Source organism: Haliotis cracherodii, unplaced genomic scaffold (assembly GCF_022045235.1).
Source record: "Haliotis cracherodii isolate W230 unplaced genomic scaffold, xgHalCrac1.p SCAF_2, whole genome shotgun sequence".
NCBI lineage: Eukaryota > Metazoa > Mollusca > Gastropoda > Lepetellida > Haliotidae > Haliotis > Haliotis cracherodii.
Window position 1 is genome coordinate 15902714 of NW_027266275.1, and position 24018 is coordinate 15926731.

General features: G+C 41.4%; 1 protein-coding gene across 1 annotated transcript in view; it reads right to left on the reverse strand.

Moving 5' to 3' along the window:
• The window catches only part of LOC139469866 (WD repeat and FYVE domain-containing protein 3-like), an 88839-nt gene that overhangs the window by 30804 nt on the left and 34017 nt on the right, over positions 1 to 24018 (reverse strand). Inside the window, exons 19-43 of the mRNA XM_071252181.1 lie at positions 23317 to 23545; positions 22571 to 22785; positions 21323 to 21717; positions 20146 to 20367; positions 18955 to 19136; positions 18046 to 18274; positions 17422 to 17561; positions 16383 to 16494; positions 15694 to 15884; positions 14719 to 14871; positions 13994 to 14067; positions 11520 to 11681; positions 9713 to 9849; positions 9090 to 9198; positions 8101 to 8318; positions 7703 to 7917; positions 6298 to 6441; positions 5469 to 5742; positions 4905 to 5026; positions 3775 to 3976; positions 3199 to 3270; positions 2545 to 2770; positions 1965 to 2172; positions 472 to 557; positions 129 to 234 (exon numbers count right to left, since the gene is read on the reverse strand). Coding sequence (XP_071108282.1) covers positions 129 to 234; positions 472 to 557; positions 1965 to 2172; positions 2545 to 2770; positions 3199 to 3270; positions 3775 to 3976; positions 4905 to 5026; positions 5469 to 5742; positions 6298 to 6441; positions 7703 to 7917; positions 8101 to 8318; positions 9090 to 9198; positions 9713 to 9849; positions 11520 to 11681; positions 13994 to 14067; positions 14719 to 14871; positions 15694 to 15884; positions 16383 to 16494; positions 17422 to 17561; positions 18046 to 18274; positions 18955 to 19136; positions 20146 to 20367; positions 21323 to 21717; positions 22571 to 22785; positions 23317 to 23545 — 4423 coding nt within the window. The remainder of the gene's footprint in view (positions 1 to 128; positions 235 to 471; positions 558 to 1964; positions 2173 to 2544; positions 2771 to 3198; positions 3271 to 3774; positions 3977 to 4904; positions 5027 to 5468; positions 5743 to 6297; positions 6442 to 7702; positions 7918 to 8100; positions 8319 to 9089; positions 9199 to 9712; positions 9850 to 11519; positions 11682 to 13993; positions 14068 to 14718; positions 14872 to 15693; positions 15885 to 16382; positions 16495 to 17421; positions 17562 to 18045; positions 18275 to 18954; positions 19137 to 20145; positions 20368 to 21322; positions 21718 to 22570; positions 22786 to 23316; positions 23546 to 24018) is intronic.

Below are 24018 nucleotides of genomic sequence, written 5' to 3' on the forward strand. Positions count from 1 at the left end.
TCAGCGTCTTCGGCGTGACGAGTGAATGCTTTAACCACTAGGCTACCCGATCCCCGCATGGATGATAAGCAATAATCAATGAATATTGTTACTACCCAGTAGCCGAGGCTGTCCAGCTGTCGACTCACCGACTGTATCTGTGTCTGTATTCTGTCGGTGTGCATCAGGACAGACTTGCGCTCATTCTCAGCGTAGTTCACCCAGATCTTGGAAGCCGCTTCTTGTATCAGCAATCTACACATTTGTAAAACTTCATCATCTGTCATGTCACAAACAACAACAAACAACAAATGATAAATAATAAATTGAGGGATACATAACTGTTGAGCATATATTTGCTGGCGCCCCATTTAATGATATTCACATATGTGATGTTCCTATTTATTTGTATGTGTTTATCAACAAGCTGAGACCTTGTGCTGATGCAACCCAAATTTAATTCCAGATAACAAAGTGTTATCTTACACTTACCTGACAGTGTTGAGATCCGGACTGGAGATGTTCTTGGTGGAACTGTCAATGTTATTCAGTTGGGTTCGGAAAATCTCCTCTAGAGCCTGTTTGAACATGAAAATAATTGTGTCAAATTGATGCATGCTTCTTATAATAAATCAATACATAATTACATGTGTTACTACTACGTTTGACATAAAAAGCAAAAATCTTTCTACTTAAATATCATCAATGTATAAAAGCAAGGTGGAGAGGTGAAATGGGATTAACATCACATTCAAGATTAGGGCATGCTTCTACTAGTCTGGGCTAATGCCTGTTTTATAGTGCTTGCCCACTGATACCATGCCGAAGTGTAACATGGATACCATGCCGCAGTGTAACATGAATACCCCACTCGGACACAGTATACCGACTCCAAGCCAACCAGTTCTTGTTTAATCCCCTTAATGCCAAGCTCCAGACAGGGTAACAAAAAGTACAATCTTTTAACGTGTTTTGGAATGACACAGCCATGGATCAAACCACCGACCTTCTGCTCTCTTGGAAGACACTCTATCCACTAGACCAGTGAGGCGGTCATACATAAGCAGGGGGTAATGAGTAAATTAAGTTTGACGGTGCAGAAAATACTGTAAATCTTGAAATTAACACGAGCGTGAATTAAATGCGAAAAATGCGAGTGGTCTTTGCTCACATTTTTATAATAAGACATTTTGGATAGCAAAAAATACCAACTTAGACATAAGCTGATGTATTCCACACCACTGTTTATTGAGAAGCACTTGTATATGAAGATATATACAATGTCATTCAAACACTAATTACATCCTGTGAATTGTCACTGGTGGGGTCAAGACAAGAGTTCTACTCACTTATGTCATCACTGATCACACCTGCAAGTCCAGACAGACGCCACCCTTTGTTCTTTGCGACTGTGTCAAAGGCCAACACGAGCCAGCGTGCATGTATTGTTTTTTGCGGAAGTTCTTTACTCAGCGCTAATAAGCGGTGCTATTTGGTGTGTGATTGGATTAATGTAAGGTTGGATTAGGGTGAGGATTCTAAACCTGAGTGAGGACATTTTCTTTAGATAGAAATCCAGTGATGCTTGAGAGGAGGGGGTGTTGCATTTATATTGAGTCGCATTTTTGGCTAGGGTCCAGTGGTCGCATTCTTTTGGAGACGCATTCATTTCACGATTTACAGTAATTGAATTCTGTCAGGCAAACTAGTGGTTGACAGCATGAGCAGTGATCAGTGCCATACAATCACAATGAACCAGATCCCCTGATCCACAAAGTGTTTGTAGCACAACGTCATTCGTAAGCCTATGATAAACTATACAGTTACAATACGTTGTAATGCTATGAATGCCTTGTTGAACCCAGGTCACATATTTTAACCAACCAATTCTCATCATAGTTGCAAGTATGGATAGCTGTGGATTTTTTCTACCCTGGAATCTCCTAAGTTCAGCAAGACAAAGTGACCTGAAACGTTGTACTCACAGGCTTCTTGCAGACATAGAGTTCATCCCACACCCTCTTGGCAGCAGTAGCCACCAGATGCATGCCTTCCTTCAGTACGGAGTTGGTGGGGGCCGTCTGCCGGGGCTTCTCTGCCGGGGGAGTCTGGCTGCTGGGGTCAGCCTCTACAGCGTCGGGGTCCACGTGCCATGTTGTTTGTCTTGGCTTAGACTCACTCAGGTTAGCTCCGCTGTTCAAAAATACAAGTCAGCATGAAAATGAAGACCTAGATGACTTGAGGATTTCAACTTTTTTTTATTCTTTCAATGCAATATGTTTCATCTGCGAAGACTAAATAACACATGTGATAAAGTAATAATGTTTGGAGTACTAAAAACAGTGTATTATATCAATAAAACACATGTAAATACATCTACAGGATCCTGTAAAAGTATGTCCCCCCCCGACCGAAAAAAACAGACTAAGTTGCACAAACATATTTTTATTCTGGATTACTGAAGCTAATCAGGTATAAAAAAATGTTTTAAAACTAAAAACATAAAGGTATGGCCACAGTAGAATCTGCAACTCTGCTATGCAAGAAGTCCTCAATGATTGTTACCTTGACTCTGGGTCCTCTGTAAGCTGCAGCAAGCAGTAGCAGAGACAGCCAAGGAACTCCTGATCATAGTTGCCAGGCCCAAACACCATGCTGCGGGAGTTGGTGAGTCTGTGGAGGGCCTCCAGCACCCCTGCCTGGCTGGCCACGCTGTCTATAGGACGCGACAGCTGGAACAGGATGGTCCTGTTCAGACACTTGTAGATACTGTCCAGGGACACCCCAGATGCTGCAAGGTACATGAAGGATTGATTAGTGAATGAGTAAGGTGAGTGTGCAAACGATTTGAAGAGAATTTCAGTTATATTAATCTGTGCCAGCTTCATGTTAGGTCATAGGTCATAGTTTTAAAAACCTTGACACAAGAATGGTGCTGCCAACCAGGCAGGTGTACTGACAGACAGAATTGGAAAATGTAGGATTCAAACTCATGACAGTGGATCCAGGCACAAATAAGGGACACAACTCTGAACAAGAACATGTATTACCTATGATCATTGTACACTTTACTTCTATCTAAATGAATCATCCCAAATTTGGTTCAGTTTCGACAGAGTTGCTTTATTTTTTTTAGAGTTTTTATTATCAAATTGGATTTACAACATATGTGGAAACTAAATTGAAAAAAACATTTATGATTGTTGTTCAAATACTTACATTTTCTTTTGGCTTGTTGTATCAATTTGCTAACAAAATCATACACCTCTTTGGAGACTCTTGTGAATACACCTGCAAAAATAGATTTACTTCTTTCATAGCAGTTAATTAAATTAACAGTTCATTAACGGAAACAGAATAAAGGAATTGATGTAAACTTTACTCAAATGTCAAATCAAGCCATGCGAATGTTGATTAATGCTGCAGTCAGCATTATTCCAGCTTTAACACACCAGCCTGTAAACAATCAAGACTGGAACAAGCAGCCCAGTGGTTGATAGTATGAGCAACGATCCATTGAGGTATGGTGACACACAGTCAGCAAGGTCACACAAACTGGCCACACAATCCTTATTTTAATCAGCTCTTACAATTTTGGGGTACTGGGGACCTATACAGAACTTGAATCCTCCCTCACGAGGGTATAAATAATAGTTAAATTATGTATCGCTAGAGGCCATCATTATACTTAGCATTGTACTTAAATATATATATTTATATATGAAACGACTATGATAACATAAAGAACATCTGTTTCTGCATGAATGAATAAATACGCTATGAACATCTGCATACCTTGCCATAGTTTGTCTACAACCCTGCTAGCGAAGTAGAAGACGTTGGCAGCCATGTTGTTGTAGCTGTTGCCTGTGCCGATGGGCAGTGCAGCCTGCTCCCCAAGGAGCACATCAGCAGCCAGCAGGTGCCCCATCAGAGTCGTCAACAATTCTGTCTGGAACTCCTTCTGCTGGGCTCGACTTGCGTGTTCGGGGGAGGCCTGGAGGGGATGCATGCAACACGGTCAACACACATTCAACAAGCATACAGTCGACAAAGTCATCTATATCCCCCTGCCCATTTTAACACGTTATGGTCCCAAACTAGGTAACTGACCCAACATTTCTCGTAGCCCATGTCAAAATAGCTGCAATGGAAGTTCTAAAATAAACATTTCTAAAATTCCTTAATATCAAATGGCACCAGTTCAGTATGTGCTTAATATATATATATAGACATGCAATGTTTGGAAGGAAATATTTAACAGTTTATTTGTTATACTCAATAAGTGAACCCACCCTATGTTAAAAAATAAATCCAACTTGTTGTCATGGAAACATGAACAACAAAAATTTCTAAAATGCAAAGTTTTGTAAGAAAGTATTGAATGGGTTTTGAGTTATGCTCTGGAAACAAACACCACCCTTATAGAAAGAACCTAAGTCCAACTTGTTGCCATGGAAACATAAAAAATACAAATTTCTAAAATTCCTAAATAGCAAAAGGCACCAGTTCAGCATGAATCTGATAGACATGCAAAGTTTCATAGAGAAATATTTAACGCTTTCTGAGTTATGCTCCAGAAACGATTTTGGGATGCATACACACACGTACAGAACCCATTTCAATATCCCCCGCCAACTTTGTTGGGGCAGGGGATAACATAAATATTATGTTTTCAAATTTGTGGATGTCATTGAGTAGAGAAACTCAATAATACAAGCAAATCTGAAAACACATGTTTGTTATCAATCACTCTTGCTCGGGAAATAACGAAACTTAGACACTTGTGTTGTAAACATAGTATGACATGAACACCCATATAATATCTTCTATATATGTTGTTTTGTCACGGAGAGTGAAAAAACACTGGAAAAAAACCACTTATTTTGGATCTTGTGGCAGCTTCCTATTCCAACAACACTTACATCAAGAAGCAGGTCTATTACAGCATTGGACTTGGAAGTTGGAGGCTGTGAGAAGCTGTCGATGACGATGGTGCGGAGGAAGTCAATGATAAACTTTCTAGCGGAGTGATTGGTCAGGACGCCTGGAATAGGAAACAGGGTACATAGAAATAGAGAAATTCATCAGAATAATTTGATAAAAAAAGGTTGGAATCCTACCTGATACCTCAGGAATTTAAAAGAGGATCTGCAGAGCAAGCTTGTACATTATTCACTAGGTGTGGGATACGAAGACACACAACCATGAAGACACAGTCAGGTCACACATTGTAACCACCCAATCACAATCACAATCATAATCAGGTACGAGGGACCTATTCTTAATCCTCACATCTGACATTAGTAGAACTATATATTTTCAGAGTGTGTAATAAGCAATAAGAGTTTAACACCTTATCAGTCTTGCAGCTTCATCACAGTGCTGAACACAAAGATTGACCTTCATATTATAATGGAAGCGTTAGTTCTTCACTAGTCTAATCAAACAATGTGACATGTTCCAGACAGTATCTGAATCCCACTTACTTCCATTACTTTTCTCCGGAGTCTTGACCAACACAACAGGCTCCGCATCAGGGAATGGTTTGAACTCCTCCTGGGGAGACGTGAGGTCACTGTCCAGGTCCATTGGCTGGAAGGGGAACAGTGTGGCAGCTAGCCCCGAGATGAAGTCCGGCATCGTGCACAGCGTCAGGAAGTCGGCCTGGTTGTGGTACAGGAACAACAGGAACTGCATCAGCGTCACGGGGAAGTCCTGCAGCCACGAGTTGTTGGCGCTGGTGTTGTTCTCTTCTCCAGGCTGGGGACAAGACGTGAAGAGCTCATGTTAATCATACCTCATGCTAATGTTTTGTAATGATCAATTTGGAAAAGCAACTGCAGTCAAGAAAGGAGCTAAACTCTGTCAAGAAAATACTGCTCCTGACACAAAAGGTCTGAAATATTTATTATCATCCAAAACTGGCTCCCACAGGAGATATCGCTTGGATGAGATCAAGCGATATCTACACTGTAGATATCGCTGCAATGAAATTATATCACAATGCTTTGGAGACCATTGTGACGTCACTGGTTACAATGACGTCACAATCAAATGACATCACTAATGGCACTGCTATTGAAGCTGTTAGCAGTACTTTTTACACTGAAGACACTGCTAATTACTGTCTGCAAACTGAAAAACTTGGAAGAATGATGTTGGATGATAAATATAATCTCACCCTCGTGTCCTCGGCAAACCTCAGACTTTTTCCACTTTTATCAACTCGTGTTGATATATTTGATATCAAAAGACACTAGGGTGAGATTTCTAAATCTGCACTCAGCTATGTGACAGATGACATCAGATACTGACCGTCAAGTTGAGCATGGCTCTGATCATGGACAGGATGACAAAGGCAGCATCAGGCACAAGGTCCACCTTCTCCCTGGCCAACAGAGCTACAGGCTTGCTGGCTGGCACCCCGAATATCACAGTCCACACAGCATCCAGGTTCAGCTGCAAATAACATTAGTTCTATGATGGACTACTCTGACATAGTAACAGTAGTTCCCTCAAACTGGTAGACAAACAGCCTACAATACAAGACACTAGCTTAGCTCAGTCACACCATTAGTTCTATGATGGACTACTCTGACATGTATATTCATGTCACTGGAACACGGGACTAAAACATTAGTTCCCTCAAACAGGTAGACAAACACACATATAATACAAGACACTAGCTTAGCTCAGTCACAACTTTAGTTCTTATGTTGGACTACTCTATCATATATTCAGTGAAGATCTGGGGTAGAAAAGGTCTTCAGCAACCCATGCTTGCCGTAAACAGGTGACTATGCTTGTTGTAAAAGGCGACTAACGGGATCGGGTGGTCAGGCTCGCTGACTTGGTTTATACATGTCATCGGTCCCAATTGCATGAATCGATGCTCATGGTATTAATACCTGGATTGTCTGGTCCAGACTCGATTATTTACAGACCGCCGTCATATAGCTGGAATATTGCTGAGTGCGGGGTTAAACAACAAACCAACCAACCAACTATGAAATATTCATAAAATACAATTCAGATTGATCATTGTCACCAACTTTTCAATGACTGTCAACGACCTACATGACAATAGTGTCTGCAAACCTCAATTTAATTCTTGTATCTAAATTATATTAAGAAAGATAAATAGATCATTTCTGATATTAATATGAAAATATATGGAATAGTTACATAAAATATTCAGAAGTTAATTTTACATTTTCACAATAATCTTTAAAACTACAGCTACTGACACCAATACACAGGACAACACGTCTGTTGTTGCTATGTGGTCACAAGAAACTATCTCCAATCTGCACCATTACAAATAACAAAGGGGCTTGTCTGAACATCACACACAAAAAATATAAATATAAAAATTATTCAAATACTTCTATTTAAGTTGTGGTAAATAAAAAAGGTATTTCTATCATTTCAATAAAATCATGTGAACATATCAAACTCGTGGCATACAGTGCACAAAATCTAAACTGCAAAAAAAAAAATACTTTCACCAATCAATGAAAGAAATTCTACTCTCTAAACATACAAACCACTATATGCAGAGATGGCAAAAAATAGCCCAATAAGTCACAACTCAAGGCCATGTGACCAATTTGGACGGAATTCCTTAGAAATACTGCCATCACTGCACATCTACCAGTGTGTCAACCAAACACAATGAGTCTAGTGTGACGACACGGAGAAGTTAATTAGAGAAATATACCCTCCCATGTGACCTGGCTTGGGCGTCTACCTGAACGTCAGCTGGCAAGTCCTTCATGTGCTGGCCCAGCATCAGTGCCATGAGCAGGAAGTAGAGTGCCGACACGTCCGTGTGCCGCGGCAACAACCACTGCAGGGCCAGAAATCCTGGCACATGACACACCTCAGAGTTCACTTCCCGTTCATGGCCTTTAGACGCAGTTCCTAGATTGAAACCTAAACAAAAAATGGTTATTAGGCCACAAAGAAATAACTATTCGATTTTCATCAATTAGCCTAAATAGTAGTCAATACAATATCATAATAACTTGAAGACACAGGTAAGGATACTTCTCTATATATACTTAACTTGGAGAATAATTTCTCATAAGTCTTAAACATTTCCAGCCAACAACATACCCAACATGGTGGCCATCTGGTTCTTGATCACATGCTCTGTGTCGCCCAGCCAGCCTCCACCGAAGCTGCCCTCGCGGAAGCGGTTGATGTTGTTTGGGTTGCGGAACATGGTGAGGAGTAGTCGCAGAGCCAGTACTACGGTGGACTGGTGAAGGTGAGGCTTCAGGAACAGCAGCAACCAATCAAAACCCAGCACCTTCTGAATCTCCTCACACGTACTGGTAACAACAATGGAGAAAGGGGATAACAAAAAGTCTGAATACATTAATTTTATTTGGTTTTCTTCGTTTGTTTGTTGTTTAACGCCGTTGAATATTCCAGCTATAGGACGGCAGTCTGTAAGTAACCGAGCCTGGACCAGACAATCCAGTGATTGATATCATGAGCATCGATCCACGCAATTGGGATACGATGACATGAATCAACCAAGTCAGCGAGCATGACCACCCGATCCTGTTAGTCGCCTCTTATGACAAGCATAGTCGCCTTTTACGGCAAGCAGGGGTTTCTGAAGACCTAAAGAATACATTAATGAAATGGGCCTTCACAGTCAGAACATTCGACTATGAAGCATACCTCCATCTGGCTTCAGATGCTGCTAATCAGAAGTCCTGCACATTGAAATATGCATCATTTTTCTCTTGTAAGGTGAGCAGTGAATACTAGTACTAACATTTGATACAAAATATTTGTATTTGGCCATTTCAAGTTCAAAAGAATCCTTGTTTGTGTTTGTTTGCTTTTCAATGCCACACTCAGCAATATTCCAGCTATATGAAAATAGCCTGCAAATAATCAACTCTGGACCAGACAATCCTGTGATTGATATAATGAGCAACAATAACTAAATCGTGGTACAATGACATGCAACCAACCAAAGCACAGAGTCTGATAACCTCTGATGACCAGACAGGTTGCTGGGTGCCAACTCTAACAAGGAATCCCGACAGGGATAACCTCAGTACATCATGTTACTTTAAGAGACTCACGATTGGTCCACTTTGTTGGCTCCTCGTGGAATGATGAGCTTCAGGACCACCTCCAGGAGGATGTTCCTCAGCTTGATGGTGTGGATCTGGTTGACCTTGCTACTCTCAGCTGGAGACAAGGAATGACAGTGTTATAAAGAAGAAACTTACACTACTTGCTGCCTAAGTGCCATGAATGAGTGAGTGAGGGAGTGAGTTAGATTTAACGCCACTTTTAACAGTATTCCAGTTATTTGGTGCGTGTCAGCTTAATGTGGGAGGAAAGCTCGAAGTGATGCAGGTCTTAGACGTTTACCACTTCGGTGAAACCCACGAACATTGGTATTGTGCTGACAAACCAAGACACATAATCAGGGCGAACAGGGATTCAAACCCATAATCATGGGTTGGTGCCATGCCCAAGGGACGCAACTCTGCTCAGCAAACTACAGCACCTTAGGCCATTGGGCCACCTATCTCCTTTTGAGAAAAGGAATTGTAGCATGATGAGTAAAAGCTTTAATCACTGCTCCCTGACAACCCTGTTACAGTATTATCTACAATGATGACTAGCATGTGACTTGATGCTGTAACTTTGTACTGCATCCTGACCCCTGCTACCGCTTCTGTCTGACATGCAGTACCTGTAACTTCCTGCTGTGTGGCTGAAGGGGACACGTCCTCATCACTGTTGGACACTCCAGTACCGTTCACCTGAAGACTGATCAGCTTCTCATTCACACTAGCTGATGGAATGGTCGATACAACAAACTGACCAAATCTGCAACACATAATGTTCATTAATACTGACAGCATTAAGATAAAATGCGTTTGTTGAGAGCTAAAATTATTCCGTAGTTTGAAAAGATGAAATTGTTTAGTCAGGATTCAAAAACTATTCCAAAAATTAAATTTTCTTATCATGCAACCTTTCTTTCCATCCTTATGTGGAAAAGGGCTTAAACAAAGTTTCCAGCTTCTGCTTAGTGTTATAAAAGACAGAAACTCGTGAATGGGTGAAAACATCATAAGAGGTGACGTGAGCCCTTAATGCTTGTTGGACATAACATCATGAAATCGGGTATAACATGTGTCATGTGTTTTCACGTAGGACATCATTACACGAACAACCGTGCAGCTTTGAATAGGGATATATTCAGCCACGACTTATATCCAATCCGGAAGTGGTCTCCAGGCAATCAGTTGTACAGGAGAGACCACACTGCTATCTCCTACAGACATTACGGTGAGCCAGCTCGGGATCTCTTTGAGGCTTCGTCAAAGCTATCAATCATGCCCGCAGGATTGAAAAATGCTAAGAAGAGAAGATGAACGATCGACAACATCCACAAGAGGTTCTTCAAACCAATACTAAGACATCACGCGCACAAATGTGAGGTGAGGTGAAATGGGGTTTAACGTCGCGTCCAAGATTATTGCACTTATATAGCGACGTGCATGTACGTGTGCGCGCACAAATGGACGAGCCTTGTGGAGACTTCGATGTTGAAGACTGGAGTCTCTACAGATAAGTCACTTCACCCTCCACTGGGTACTTAGTCTGGGAACCCGAATAACAATAACCATATTATGTACAGGATACAGAGTACATTCCATTGGTGATGGTTGGTCTATGACATTGTGGATCCGGGACTTGGTGCAGACCATTTGGTTGATATACCAGAGAACTGATAGATTGTCCGACTGGATCATGATTTGTGATGCACTCAGGATCTCTGCCCAGTGGTATTCAGGCAGAATGACTGCCTTGAGTTCCAGGTTGCAGATGCAGAGTCTCTTTTCATCAACAGACCAGGGCTCTGCCATCTGTAGATCGTGGAGGTGAGCACCCATGCCCACGGTCGAGGCATTGACAAAAAGGTGTTGGGTCGTGTTGAACAGCCACAAAGAGACCCTGGCGCAGACATTCGACTTCACTACTCACCAATGGAGATGCTGATGTAGTGTTACTGGGAGGTTTATCAGAACCTAGCAGTTTAGTCCTGGAGGAAGTCGTGTAAGGTCACAACGCACATGATTACAGCGGGTGTTTGGGTGGTGACCAGGGTGATGCTGGGATGTGTTTAGGCGAAATGTTTTAAGAAGCTGGAAACTTTGTTTCAGCAAGTTTCCACATAAGGATCAGAAGAAGAAGAAAGAAATGCATAGTATGAATAGCAGAAGTTTACAAATTGTATTCGTTGAGAAAGAAAATTATTACCTAGTTTGAAATGTAGACATTGTTTATTTAGGATTCAAATTATGTTCTGTTCGCAATAAAAAAAAATTAAATTTGATTTGCATAAGTTTGATGATACAGTTATGCTTACATGGTATTAAGAACACCCATACAAAAACATTATGATGAAGGAAAATCATTTCTTTCGCCACCCATGCCCCACCCCTTTAAGTCACAGCCTCTAGAGTCAAGAGTAGTGTTGACTGTCTAACCTGAGTAGGGCAGGGATGTCTGGTGGCCCCTGCAGGAGCTCATGGAGGACGGACGACACAGTCTGGATGGTCAGCTGGGAAAGGCGGACGTCATGCATGACATGCAGCAGTCGCTCAACCAGACCGATCTGACGCATCATGCCATGGTTCACCTTCTGATCACTGCAACACAAACACACAATATATCTACACAAACACTCAATTCATCGACATGAACACTCAATACATCGACACAATATATCAACACGAACACTCAATACATCGACATGAACACTCAATAATTCGACACAAACACTCAATATCTCAATACAAACACTCAATATATCAACATAAACACTCAATACATCCACATGAACACACAATATATCAACACGAACACTCAACACATCAACATGAACACTCAATACTTCGACACAAACACACAATATCTCAATACAAACACACAATATATCAACACAAACACTCAATACATCGACATGAACACAATATATCAACACAAACACTCAATACATCAACATGAACACTCAATACATTGACACAATATATCAACACGAACACTCAATACATCGACATGAACACTCAATACATCGACATGAACACTCAATACTTCGACACAAACACTCAATATCTCAATACAAACACTCAATATCTCAATACAAACACTCAATATATCAACACAAACACTCAATACATCCACATGAACACACAATATATCAACACGAACACTCAATACATCAACATGAACACTCAATACTTCAACACAAACACACAATATCTCAATACAAACACAATATATCAACACAAACACTCAATACATTGACATGAACACACAATATATCAAAACAAACACTCAATACATCGACACGAACACTCAATACATCAACATGCCAACACTCAATACATCGACACAAACACTTAATATATCAACAAGAACACTCAATACATCGACAAGAACACTCAATACATCAACACGAACACAATACATCAACACAAACACTCAACACATCAACATGAACACTCAATACATCAACATGAACACTCAATACATCCACATGTACACACAATATATCAACATGAACACTCAATATATCTATACAAACACTCAATACATCAACACAAACACTCAATACTTCGACACAAACCCTCAATACATCAACACTCAATACATCGACACAAACACTTCATATATCATAACACAAACACTCAATACATCGCCATGAACACTCAATACATCAACATGAACACTCAATACATCAACATGAACACACAATATATCAACACAAACACTCAATATATCTATACGAACACTCAATACATCAACACAAATACTCAATACATCGACATGTACACACAATATATCAACATGAACACTCAATATATCAGACCGCCTCCGTGGTCTAGTGGTAGAGCGTCCGCCCGGAGAGCGGAAGGTCTGGGGTTCGATCCCCAGCCGCGTCATACCAAAAGACGATAAAAGATGGTACTTGTTGTTACCCTGTCTGGCGCTCGGCATTAAGGCGCTAAAACAAGGACTGGTCGGCTCGGAGTCAGTATACTGTGTCTGAGTGGGATATTCATGTTAAACTGCGGCATGGTATCTCAGTGAGCTAGCACTATAAATCGGCATCAGTCCGGACTAGTACAAGCAGCCACACAAACACACACACGTACATGCACGTCGGTATATAAGTGCAATAATCTTGGACGCGACGTTTAACCCCATTTCACTTCACCTCAATATATCAAAACAAACACTAAATTACATCAACACAAACACTAAATACTTCGACACAAACACTCAATACATCAACACGAACACTCAATACATCAACATGTACACACAATATATCAACATGAACACACAATATATCAACACAAACACTCAATACATCTAAAAAAACACTCAATACATCAACACAAACACTCAATACATCGACACGCACACTCAATACATCGACACAAACACTTAATATATCATAACACTCAATAACAAACACTCAATATATCAACATGAACACTCAATACATCGACACAAACACTCAATACATCGACACAAATACTCAATACATCGACATGAACACTCAATACATCAACACAAACACTCAATATATCGACACGAGAACTGACAAAGTCATAGTTTCTATCTTCGACAGACTTTTTAAAAAATTTATGGTTTACGTCAAAGGATGCCATTTTGCATTTAAGTGTTTATGCATGAATCCAGACCGCATTGATAACTTGACATTGGAGCGTTCATTTTGGAATTTTGACATGAAAATGTTTGTGTTGATATATAGAGTGTTTTTGTTGATATGTTGAGTGTTTGTGTTGATATATTGATTTTATTCACCAGATGAAGGAGTAAGTAAAAACGTTGTGTTCCTCATAATAAAGAAGTTGATATCAATAATATCTCTTCCTTTTGTGTAACACTTCTAAATGCCTTTCAAAAACTTTATATGACTTTGTCTTACCTAGATTCTGTTAACAGCTCAAAGAAGTGCTCAAAGAGAGATCTCTGTAGATCCCCTGGAGCTTCGTGCCACACCTGCAACACAGACACAGGATTTCACATGACGCAGGAATCCTAAGTACATTCACATTACTCATACTTTCTCAATAAGCTTTATTTGACACAATATATTCATATAACTTGGTGCTGTTTTTTTACAATAACATTGATGGATTTGTAAATAAATACATCTCTTAGTTAGCTCGTGTCTACCTGATACCAATGATATGACCACTTTTCACATTGGATTTAGCCGAAATAACTAAATTAGTACAAAACAATTTGTCAGAAAAAAGTCATTTTTTAGGTATGATGACAGAAAAATAATGCTGTATGCAGAGTATGAGAACTAAAACTATCTCAGTTTAGTTTTACATCTTTTATTTCCACTCTACCAAAATCTAATTCAGTTTCAACCATACTAAGGCTAAAAACAATAATAGTCTTGGTTCTCAGGCGTCACCCGCATCATCACAAAGTCTGCTGCACATTTTGTTTTTATTTCCATTTTCAAAAAAATATAAAAATCCTAATACTTAAACACAATGCACAAAAAAATGAAAATGGAAACAAAAACGACACGTGCAATGAACTTTATGATGATGTGGGCAGTGCCTGAGAACCAAGACTGTTATTTTCTTTATCCTAAGATATTTCTGCAGTTGTTCTCACATAGTATTTACTGACCTCGAGATCGCAGAGCAAGTCTTCAAACGACGTCTGGTTGGGTATGGCGGAGCTCTCTCTTCCACTGTCAACAGTACCCACCAATGAGAAGGTGAGATGTAGGATGTGGCTGTTGAGGAGGTGACGCTTCTTCTTGTACAGCATGGCCAGCATCTACAGTGCAAGTACGGTATGCAGGCTGATCATTCCAGACGACATACATGCTTATTACAAACAGGACAGAATTTTATATCGGCTTCTCTTTGAAATATGTCATCACATCAATCCATATATTTCACCAGTGTTTCAAATGCTTTTGTCAGCCACACACTGAGTATTTCAAAATACAGTGAAACCCTGTACTTCCAAAACCCTGAAAAATACTCCAGATTACCAGTAACAAATTTCTAAATGAATGAGGAGCAGGGTAGCCTAGTGGTTAAAGTGTTCCCTCGTCACACCGAAGACCCAAGTTCGATTCCCGACATAGGCACAATGTGAGAAGACCATTTCTGGTGTCCCCAGCCGTGATATGCTGGAATATTGCTAAAAGCGGCGTAAAACCAAACTCACTCGCTCATTTAATGAATTGTCGGTACATGTCTTTTAGTATATATACTACTCAAAACAAATTAAAGAACACTCAATTTTTTCACATGACTATAATGGCTTGAGAAGTCCTACCTATTTCATCATTTCTCTATGTAACAGCTCATAACTAACTGCTCAATATAAAGTCCTATACCACAGATCGAAAATACAAGAAACTCTCAGCCTGTTCAAATTTCTGTTAATATCTCATAGTTTAAACATTTCTAGAATCCTCTCATTGCTTCAGTCATAGTCTTCATATCCAGGAAGATATGTCCTACACTTCTTGCCTGACACTGTTGTGTACCATGAAGCACGGTACGGCTGGGTGTCCACATCGCTTGCCTTATCCAACTTACTCCTCAAAGTGTTTCCCTTGAATACAAACAGAAACGCTGTCACTACCTGATAGCCTCGGATCCTGTCCATGTCCCACATGGCCGACTTGTTGCTCCGGACCACGCATACCAGCGCCTTCACCGCAGCATACAGGCCCTCAACATCAGTTGCCATGGCGATCAGGCCCAGCAGGGCTGAGGTGCCTCCAACATTGTCCAACATTTTGGCAACAGGACGAGGACAGAACGTGCGGACACCTACAAAATTGAAGTGCCTTCATCAAAATCACCATCTTTGAGAGTTAAATACACTGTGTAGAACTAGTGAGCTAGTGAGTGAATCATTTACCCTAAGGGGCCAACCATTTCATAACAATGAGGGGTGCTTTTCTCAACAAATAATTTGTACCTGAAAAAACAGCAAACAAAATAGTTTTCCCTCAGGGTGGGCTCCCCTGAACAGAGACAAAACATTATCTCTTGAACTGCTGAAGCAATCACCAAAATATATTCTGTGATACAAAAAAAATATTAAATGGTCAGTCCCTTAGTAACTATCAGACGTTAACGCCTGACCATCCAATCCATCACGTCTCCTCTTACAACCAGCATAGGTTGCTGGGGACCAATCTATACCCAGAATCCCCGCAAGGTTACTTCAATAAGGTTAATGACATTACTGGATAACCGACACTGATATCAGTGGGTTGTGCCTTCCAGCAAAGCCTGGAACCCATATGTGTTTACATATCCTACCAAGATAGCCCATGAGGATGGCCCCTAAACTGCGAGCTGGTCCCGCCAGGTGTCCAGATGCATTGTGGAGGATCCTGATCGGTGTTGCGTTTTCATGGGCTGACATAGCAAGCTGGAATAAAAAAACACTTCTTAAGTATCTCATAGACTATGTAATGTACAATCAGACTCTGTTAATCCAGACAGTGCAGTTCCTAGAGAAATTGTCCGTATTAACACATTTAAAGAATTGTGGGTAATGAGTAATGTCCCTTTGTATCTAAATATTCTCAGCAGCAATTGTCCAATGTCAGGGTTTCCAGACTAGCAAGGTCCAGACTTGCAAGGTCATTCAGTGCCTGTTTAAGTAGTACTGAACGTACATGTTATGAACTGTTATTATCTGGTACGGGAGACTATAAATGTCATGTAGCTAGCAGGAAACTGTAAAAGTCACGTACCTAATGGGAACCTGTAAAACCCATCTTCCCGAGGCAAGAGTGTTAACTGACTATAAAAGTATAGTTTCTACCCTTGCCGAACTAGGCTGGTATTATGGAGTTAAATTTTGGCTGGACTAACGAGTCTATGCATATTCCAATCAAAATCGCGCACAGAAATCGAAATCCGGTTCATAAATTGTCGTGCAGATTTCGGTCGATTGCAGGATTTGCAAAGCATGTGCACCGCCAACTCGTTGGCAGCAGATATTTTCCAAATCTTATCATGATTATAATCAAGGTGCTCACGTGATTTGATGCATTTCACGATGTAAGACCCGTTTTATCACAATATAGATCTTGATTATTGATCCTGACTGGGCGCCACCATTTTGTGTGAAGCAAATGCAAGTGCTACGAGAGGTGGATCTGATTGGTCCATAGGAGAGGCTTAGAAGGGACATAACTGGTAATAGCCTCTGGTGGCGCTATGATCGAGCCCAGTATTCCTGCCAAGTTCGCCAAGGGTGGAAACTGTACTTTTATAGTCAGCTAACTCTCTTGCTTCGGGAAGATGGTAAAACCTAGCAAACAATGTAAAGAAACGGATTGCTGCATACCTGTTTGGCAATGGACTTGCTGTCTACTTTGTTGTAGACTTTCCTGATCTTCGCGATGGTCATTTGTGACATAGCATGAGCGTGAACTTCAAACATCACCTTCTCTTCAGCTATGAATGGTCCAGAAACTTCTCCATCTTCTGAAACAGTAAGAATACACTTCCCTGAACACAGTTCCTAATATTGACAGAAACATGGTGAGCATGGTCTTCCGTCGCTTTTAGCAATATTCCAGCAATATCACGGCAGGGGACACCAGAAATGGGCTTCAAACATTGTACCCATGTCGGGAATCGAGCCTGGGTCTTCGATGTGACGAGCAAACGCTTTAACCACTAGGCTACCTGACCACCCCTCCACCCATTGAGAAGCCCTCCACATACATATATTCAGATTATTCCACATTCACTTATATGTAAAGTTTGTACAAAACTTTGAAAAGCCATGTTAAAGAAGAAGGCACATGCTGACAATGAAGATGAAGTCAACAACTGGAAAAGCCTTTTAGGGTAAATTGCATTATTTGTAAATCAAAGTAGTGTATGACCACTTCCCCCAAAACTGTTTTGCTTGTCATTCTCAAATCAACCAATAACAAACTTTTGAATACTGTGACTAGCATACCAAGAACAGGAGCCTGAAAGCTGCCAATGTATGTTGGACCGAGGTTGTAGATGTTCTGAATGGTAGACGACGACACAATGTCCTCAAGGAGGTGGCATGGTCCCTGTCTGAAGGTCAGGCGGGAGTTCCGTCTCAGCTGTGGGGGAGTTCCGATGTAGGCGAACACGGAAGTGAAGGCTGTTGGGCTGGCAGTTCCCCCTCCGCCCAGGTTGGGGGAGATGTAATGAAGCTGTAGGAAATCAGACATTACAGCATGAACTGTTTGGAGCATAACCGAGGAACACATCAACGGAAGACTGCTGGAATGTTTTGTCTCTTCTGCATGCTCTAACTGTAGTGCAACGGGAGACTTTTAATGACGGTTAATGACTGTTAATGAATGTTAATGAATGTTAAAGACACTAAATCTCCAATATGTAGCAATGCAGCCAAGAATCACAGACTCAAAGGTGACGTGAGATGGGGTTTTATGTCGCGTCCAAGATTATCGCACTTATTCAGCGATGTGCATGCACATGTGAGTGGCTGCTTGTTCTAATTCAGACTAACACCTATTTTATAGTGCTGGCCCACTGAGATACCATGATATAGTTTAACATGAATACTCTACTCAGACACAGCATACTGACTCCAACCGACCGGTTCTTGTTTTAGCCCCTTAAGGCCGAGTGCCAGGCAGGGCAACAAAAAGGACCATCTTTTAACGTCTTTTGGTATGACGCGGCCAGGGATCGAACCACATACTTTCTGCTCTCAAGGCGGACACCCTTCCACTAGACCACGCACAGACTCAAAGTCAAATCATCAAAGATATTATGCATAATCAAAAAGTGTATTAATTCCAGTATGTTCCAATTACAACATCAATGTAAGAAAGTCTAATGGTCCCAAGCAGTGTTCCTGACCCACCTTCTGAGTCTGTACATGTTCTCCATCCACAAAGAGGCTGACGCTGCTGTTCTTCATGATGCCAGCTCGGTGGAAGATCAACACCAGGTGGTGCCACTGTCCTTCCTGTGTGAGCTCGGGGCACCAGAACCTCACAGTGTTGTCATTCAGGGTAGGCTCCTGTTCCTGCTCACACCCACTCACTGAAACCACAACAACACTGTCGTCACCCCAGCAGCCAGTCATGAATAGTCAGTGGCTCTCAGGAAAAAAAGGGCAGACTTTTTGTTCTTGGTTTACAAAAATATGAGTGAAAACTCCTAGTCAGTAGATGAGTACAGACTTGATTTTCTTGTTTGTTCTAATCAAGTTGACAGAATGTAATGCCATATGAGTGGAGTAGGAGACGTGGGTCTGCACCCATGGGGTGACAAGCAATAGAGTGCTGAGGACCTACTCTACCCAGGTCCCATGGGGTGAATAGAGGGCTGGGGACCTTTTCTAACCCAGAGTGCTGGGTACCTATTCTAACCCTGGTCCCCATGGAGTGACAAGCAATAGAGTGTGGGGGACCTATTCTAACCCATGTCCCCATGGAGTGACAAGCAATAGTGCAGGTGACCTATTCTATCCCAGGTCCCCATGGAGTGACAAGCAATAGTACTGGGGACCTATTCTAACCCAGGTCCCCATGGAGTGACAAGCAATAGTGTCCTTGGGACCTATTCTAACCCAGATTGCTTGGGACCTATTCTAACCCATGTCCCCATGGAGTGACAAGCAACAGTGCTGGGGACCTATTCTAACCAAGGTCCCTGTGGAGTAACAAGCAAAAGTGCTGGGGACCTTTTCTATACAAGGTCCCCATGGAGTGACAAGCAATAGTGTCCTGGGGACCTATTCTAACCCAGATTGCTTGGGACCTATTCTAACCCATGTCCCCATTGCGTGACAAGCAACAGTGCTGGGGACCTATTCTAACCAAGGTCCCTGTGGAGTAACAAGCAAAAGTGCTGGGGACCTTTTCTATACAAGGTCCCCATGGAGTGACAAGCAATAGTGTCCTGGGGACCTATTCTAACCCAGATTGCTGGGGACCTATTCTAACCCAGAGTGCTGGGGACCTATTCTAACCAGAAGTGACAAGCAATAGAGTGTTAGGACCTGTTCAGGGCCAATTTGGGGTTTAAAAGTAAAGATGCAAAAACAAACCAGAGTTAGGCATGTAAGTTTCCTGTGTGGCCACAATAAGAGCTCTGTCCCGGGATGCTAGCGTGACGCTCAGGCAAATGAGATTCTCGTCCCGCCCCTGCAGGTTGCGGACTACGGTGAGGAGGCGCACAGGGTGGGCGTCCTGGGCCACGGTGCTGAACTTGTCCACACAGAACCACGTGGAGTAGGTCAGGCCGGACTGGGGAGGGAACACCCGCTCACCTGGACACATAGATTAGACACGATCATAGCGACGACATCATTTCCATACAAGTCAGCACATCAAAACTATGAAGAGAAGATTTTGGAGAAGGCATGTCTGTTTCTTATTCATCGAAAAGAGATGCACTTCTAAAAGGCATCAATAACTGAAATTAAGTCACTGATAAACATACACAAGTTATTTTCCTGATGTCTTTTAACATATTGCTTGTTATAAAATTATTCCTGAAACTAATTAATGCGATCATTTAACTAGAAAGTATTTAAATTTACACATTTCCTTAAATAATTTGAAATTCAAACATTTATCAAAGAGTAAATCACTGAATGAAAGAAGAGTGATCAATTAGTACTGAAGAAATACATGCACCATAATAGACACTGACAAGCGAACATGTCAGCATTTACTCTTAACTGCCAGAATGGTTAACAGTGAATGAACAAGTTGGAATAACGATTTTGAGTATTATCCCCTATCACAGCATGTCAGCCTAATGTGGGAGGAATGCCCCAAGTGATGCAGATTTTAGATGTTTACCACACTTTGATTTGTTGTCGACAGCGATCTGTACATAATCAAGTCTGGACCAGACAATCTAGTGATTGACATCATAAGCATCAACGATGACATGCATCAACCAAGTAAGCAAGCCTGATCACCCCATCCCATTAGTAGCCTCTTACGACAAGCATGGGTGCTGAAGACAATTCTAACCCAGATTGTTTTCTAATTCGGTGGGGCCTAAGAGTACAGGCTAAAAATATAACGTTGACAGACCAAGGATCATAATCAAGACATGTCTAGGATCTGAACCCAAGACCAGCAGATCCTGGTGAGACTGTGGGACCCAACTGTGCACAGAGCAATGCAGCAACTTGGACAGAGGATACAGTATCAGCACAATACAAACTGCCTATCAAAGGAGTTGTCACATGTGCATGATTGTTTAATTACCTGTGCCCACTCCGCCAATGACAACGGGCTCCGAGGTGCCGACCACTCCCCCTACAACGGAGGGTGTGGGTGGGCCTTGGGGGGCAATGCTGGGCAGGTACAGGCAGGCAAACCCTTCCGCATTCATGTCAAACTCTACGAAGGCAGGAGTCACCGTTGCCCCATGCATCCTGGCATCTCTGGGTGTTGTCATGGAAACCAGACACTTGACTCGAGTGAGAGGGACAGTCTGACCAGCAGACTTGAGTTTCTTCTCGATCTCCACAGTGGCTTTCTTGTCCTCCATGTTGACGGAGTGGGACACTATCTCAGCATCGTGCCAGGCACATGTGTCCAGCTGGGCCGTGTCTTCAACTGCTCGGCAGCTGAGAGGGGAGCCCAACCTCATGAAGTCTCTGCAGTAGATCACATGTATATCAGTGAGTGAGCTGTGGACAGTTTATCAATTACATCACTGCATATCACTTCAGGGAAAGCCAAAGTGATAGCAGTTCTGGACATTTACCAATCATGAGCATGGCCTATGCTGACAAACAAAGAATCATAATCAGAGAGAATCTAGGATTCTGGTATGACTAAGGCTGCAACTCTGCTAAGAGAACTGCGTACACCCATAAATGTATCAGTGAGAGCCAAAGAACCAAGATGGGTCAAACAAGATAAAAAGGTGTGTTACTTGTTAAAGTTTTGTAACAAAAGATCAAGTAGCTGAAATATGCATCAAAAGATGCATCACAAAACTACTTGCTGTGTCACTTATAAGCTCTCATAAAATGTCAAAAGGAATGCATGTCTACAATTTTATGTCACTGCTTTAATATACAGATTTCCTCTCTGAAAATGTGTCTTTTTCAGTTTTTCTTGTCATCAATGGAACAGTATGAGAGTATGAGGCCAAATTGTCTTGTTCAAATATATTCTGGAACAATCTCCTTTTTAAAAATACACCACTCCTATCACCTCCCCACCGGAGTAGTCAGTTACTGAGGCTGAAAAGAAAAACATTATTCACAGGCAATGACAATACAAAGCGTTAAAATGAAAATGGAACATTTAATGTTGGATATCTCTACTACTGTTGACAGTGCCTTAGAACCAAACTATTTCTAATTCTCAAGCCTAATATATCAAGTATATATCATTACAATCCAACTGCCTAAGAAACCAATCACAACAATAATTTACTATTATTTCTGTACTCAATTATTGTCTTGAATTAACTGTAAACCTGGAAATGCATGTACTCACCGTAGATCTCTGGGTGTGAGTGACTGTGAGGCCAGTCTCTCGAACATGTACTGTAGGTAGGGGTGGAGTGGGTGGGACTCATCAGCGAGGGCCACACTGCCATGGCTCAACAACTCGTGGGGGAAGCGCCCATCACACATCACCTGTTGGTTACGTTCAGTACGAAGCAGGGTCTTCAGGGTGTCACCAACAAACAGCCGCAGGTCAAGGGAAGTCTGTAAAGATGGTGAACATTTGATTTAAAGGACAAGTATACAAAACTACAAGCAAAATCATGCCAATAACGCCTTTAGTGTACACCCTCATTGTAATGACTGTATGAATTCAGCCAGGAATTGATGGTCAGGCTTGATGACTTTGTTGATTGCTTGGCATGTTACCCTGACAGGGTAGGATGGATCCCACAATGTTCCCCGATGGTTATTCTTCCTGACCATCTCTGGGGTCAAGTGGATAGAGCATCTGCCCAGAGAACAGAATGTTGGTGGTTTGAACTCCAGCCATGTCATACCAATAGACGTTAAAAGATGGTACTTGTGGTTACCCTGTCTGGCGCTCGGCATTAAGGGGTGACTGCTTGGCTCGGAGTCAGTATACTGAGTGGGGTACCCATGTTTAACTACAGTATGGATCTCAGTAGGCTAGTGCAATAAAATGCCATTAGTCCAGACAAGCATCTTCACACACATGAATGCATGTCTTAATATTTGTGCAATAATCTTGAATACAATATTAAACCTGATTACCTGAATATCAGATAACAGCTCGATTGCAGGCAGGAGGTGGAACATGGACAGGACGGCACCCGCATGTACGACGATGAGGTCCGAGGGGCTGGTTAGATTGAGGGACATACTTCCCGTGCTCCCTCGCTTCGGTTTCAGAGCAGCCTGGTTTATCTGAGACTCATCGGACACAGAGGATGTGTGTTTCCTCAATGAAGGGGAGTCAGCCTTCACTTGGTTGGGCATTGGTCTGGAGTCATAGTAAAGTCTAGGGTAAGACCAACTTCAGTGCTATTAAAATTTTGTTTTTTGCAACCTCAAAGATTATTCATTCCAATTATTGCATTTTCTCTAATGTTTACGTTTGTATTAAAATCTACATGCAAACAAAACCTCAAATATCTATAAAGATTATTTAACTTACTGCAATAAGTAGATAATGCAAATAATAGTTTGGCAGAAGAATTGGATCAATAGTTCAGTGTTTTGTAAAAAACATTTATTTCCTTAAGTTTAAAAATATAGTCCAAGAACATTAACTATGAAGATGTTGACATCCTATATATGCAAGAAGCAATTCATAAAGCTGATCATGCAACAGAGTTTTTGAGCATGGCATGACTTCTTTTTCACTCAACTCGTTTTAATAATACAAAAAAGATTTGTTTTTCAGAGTAGAACAAGGCAATTACAGCTTTAACTTATTGACTTGAACTATAAATC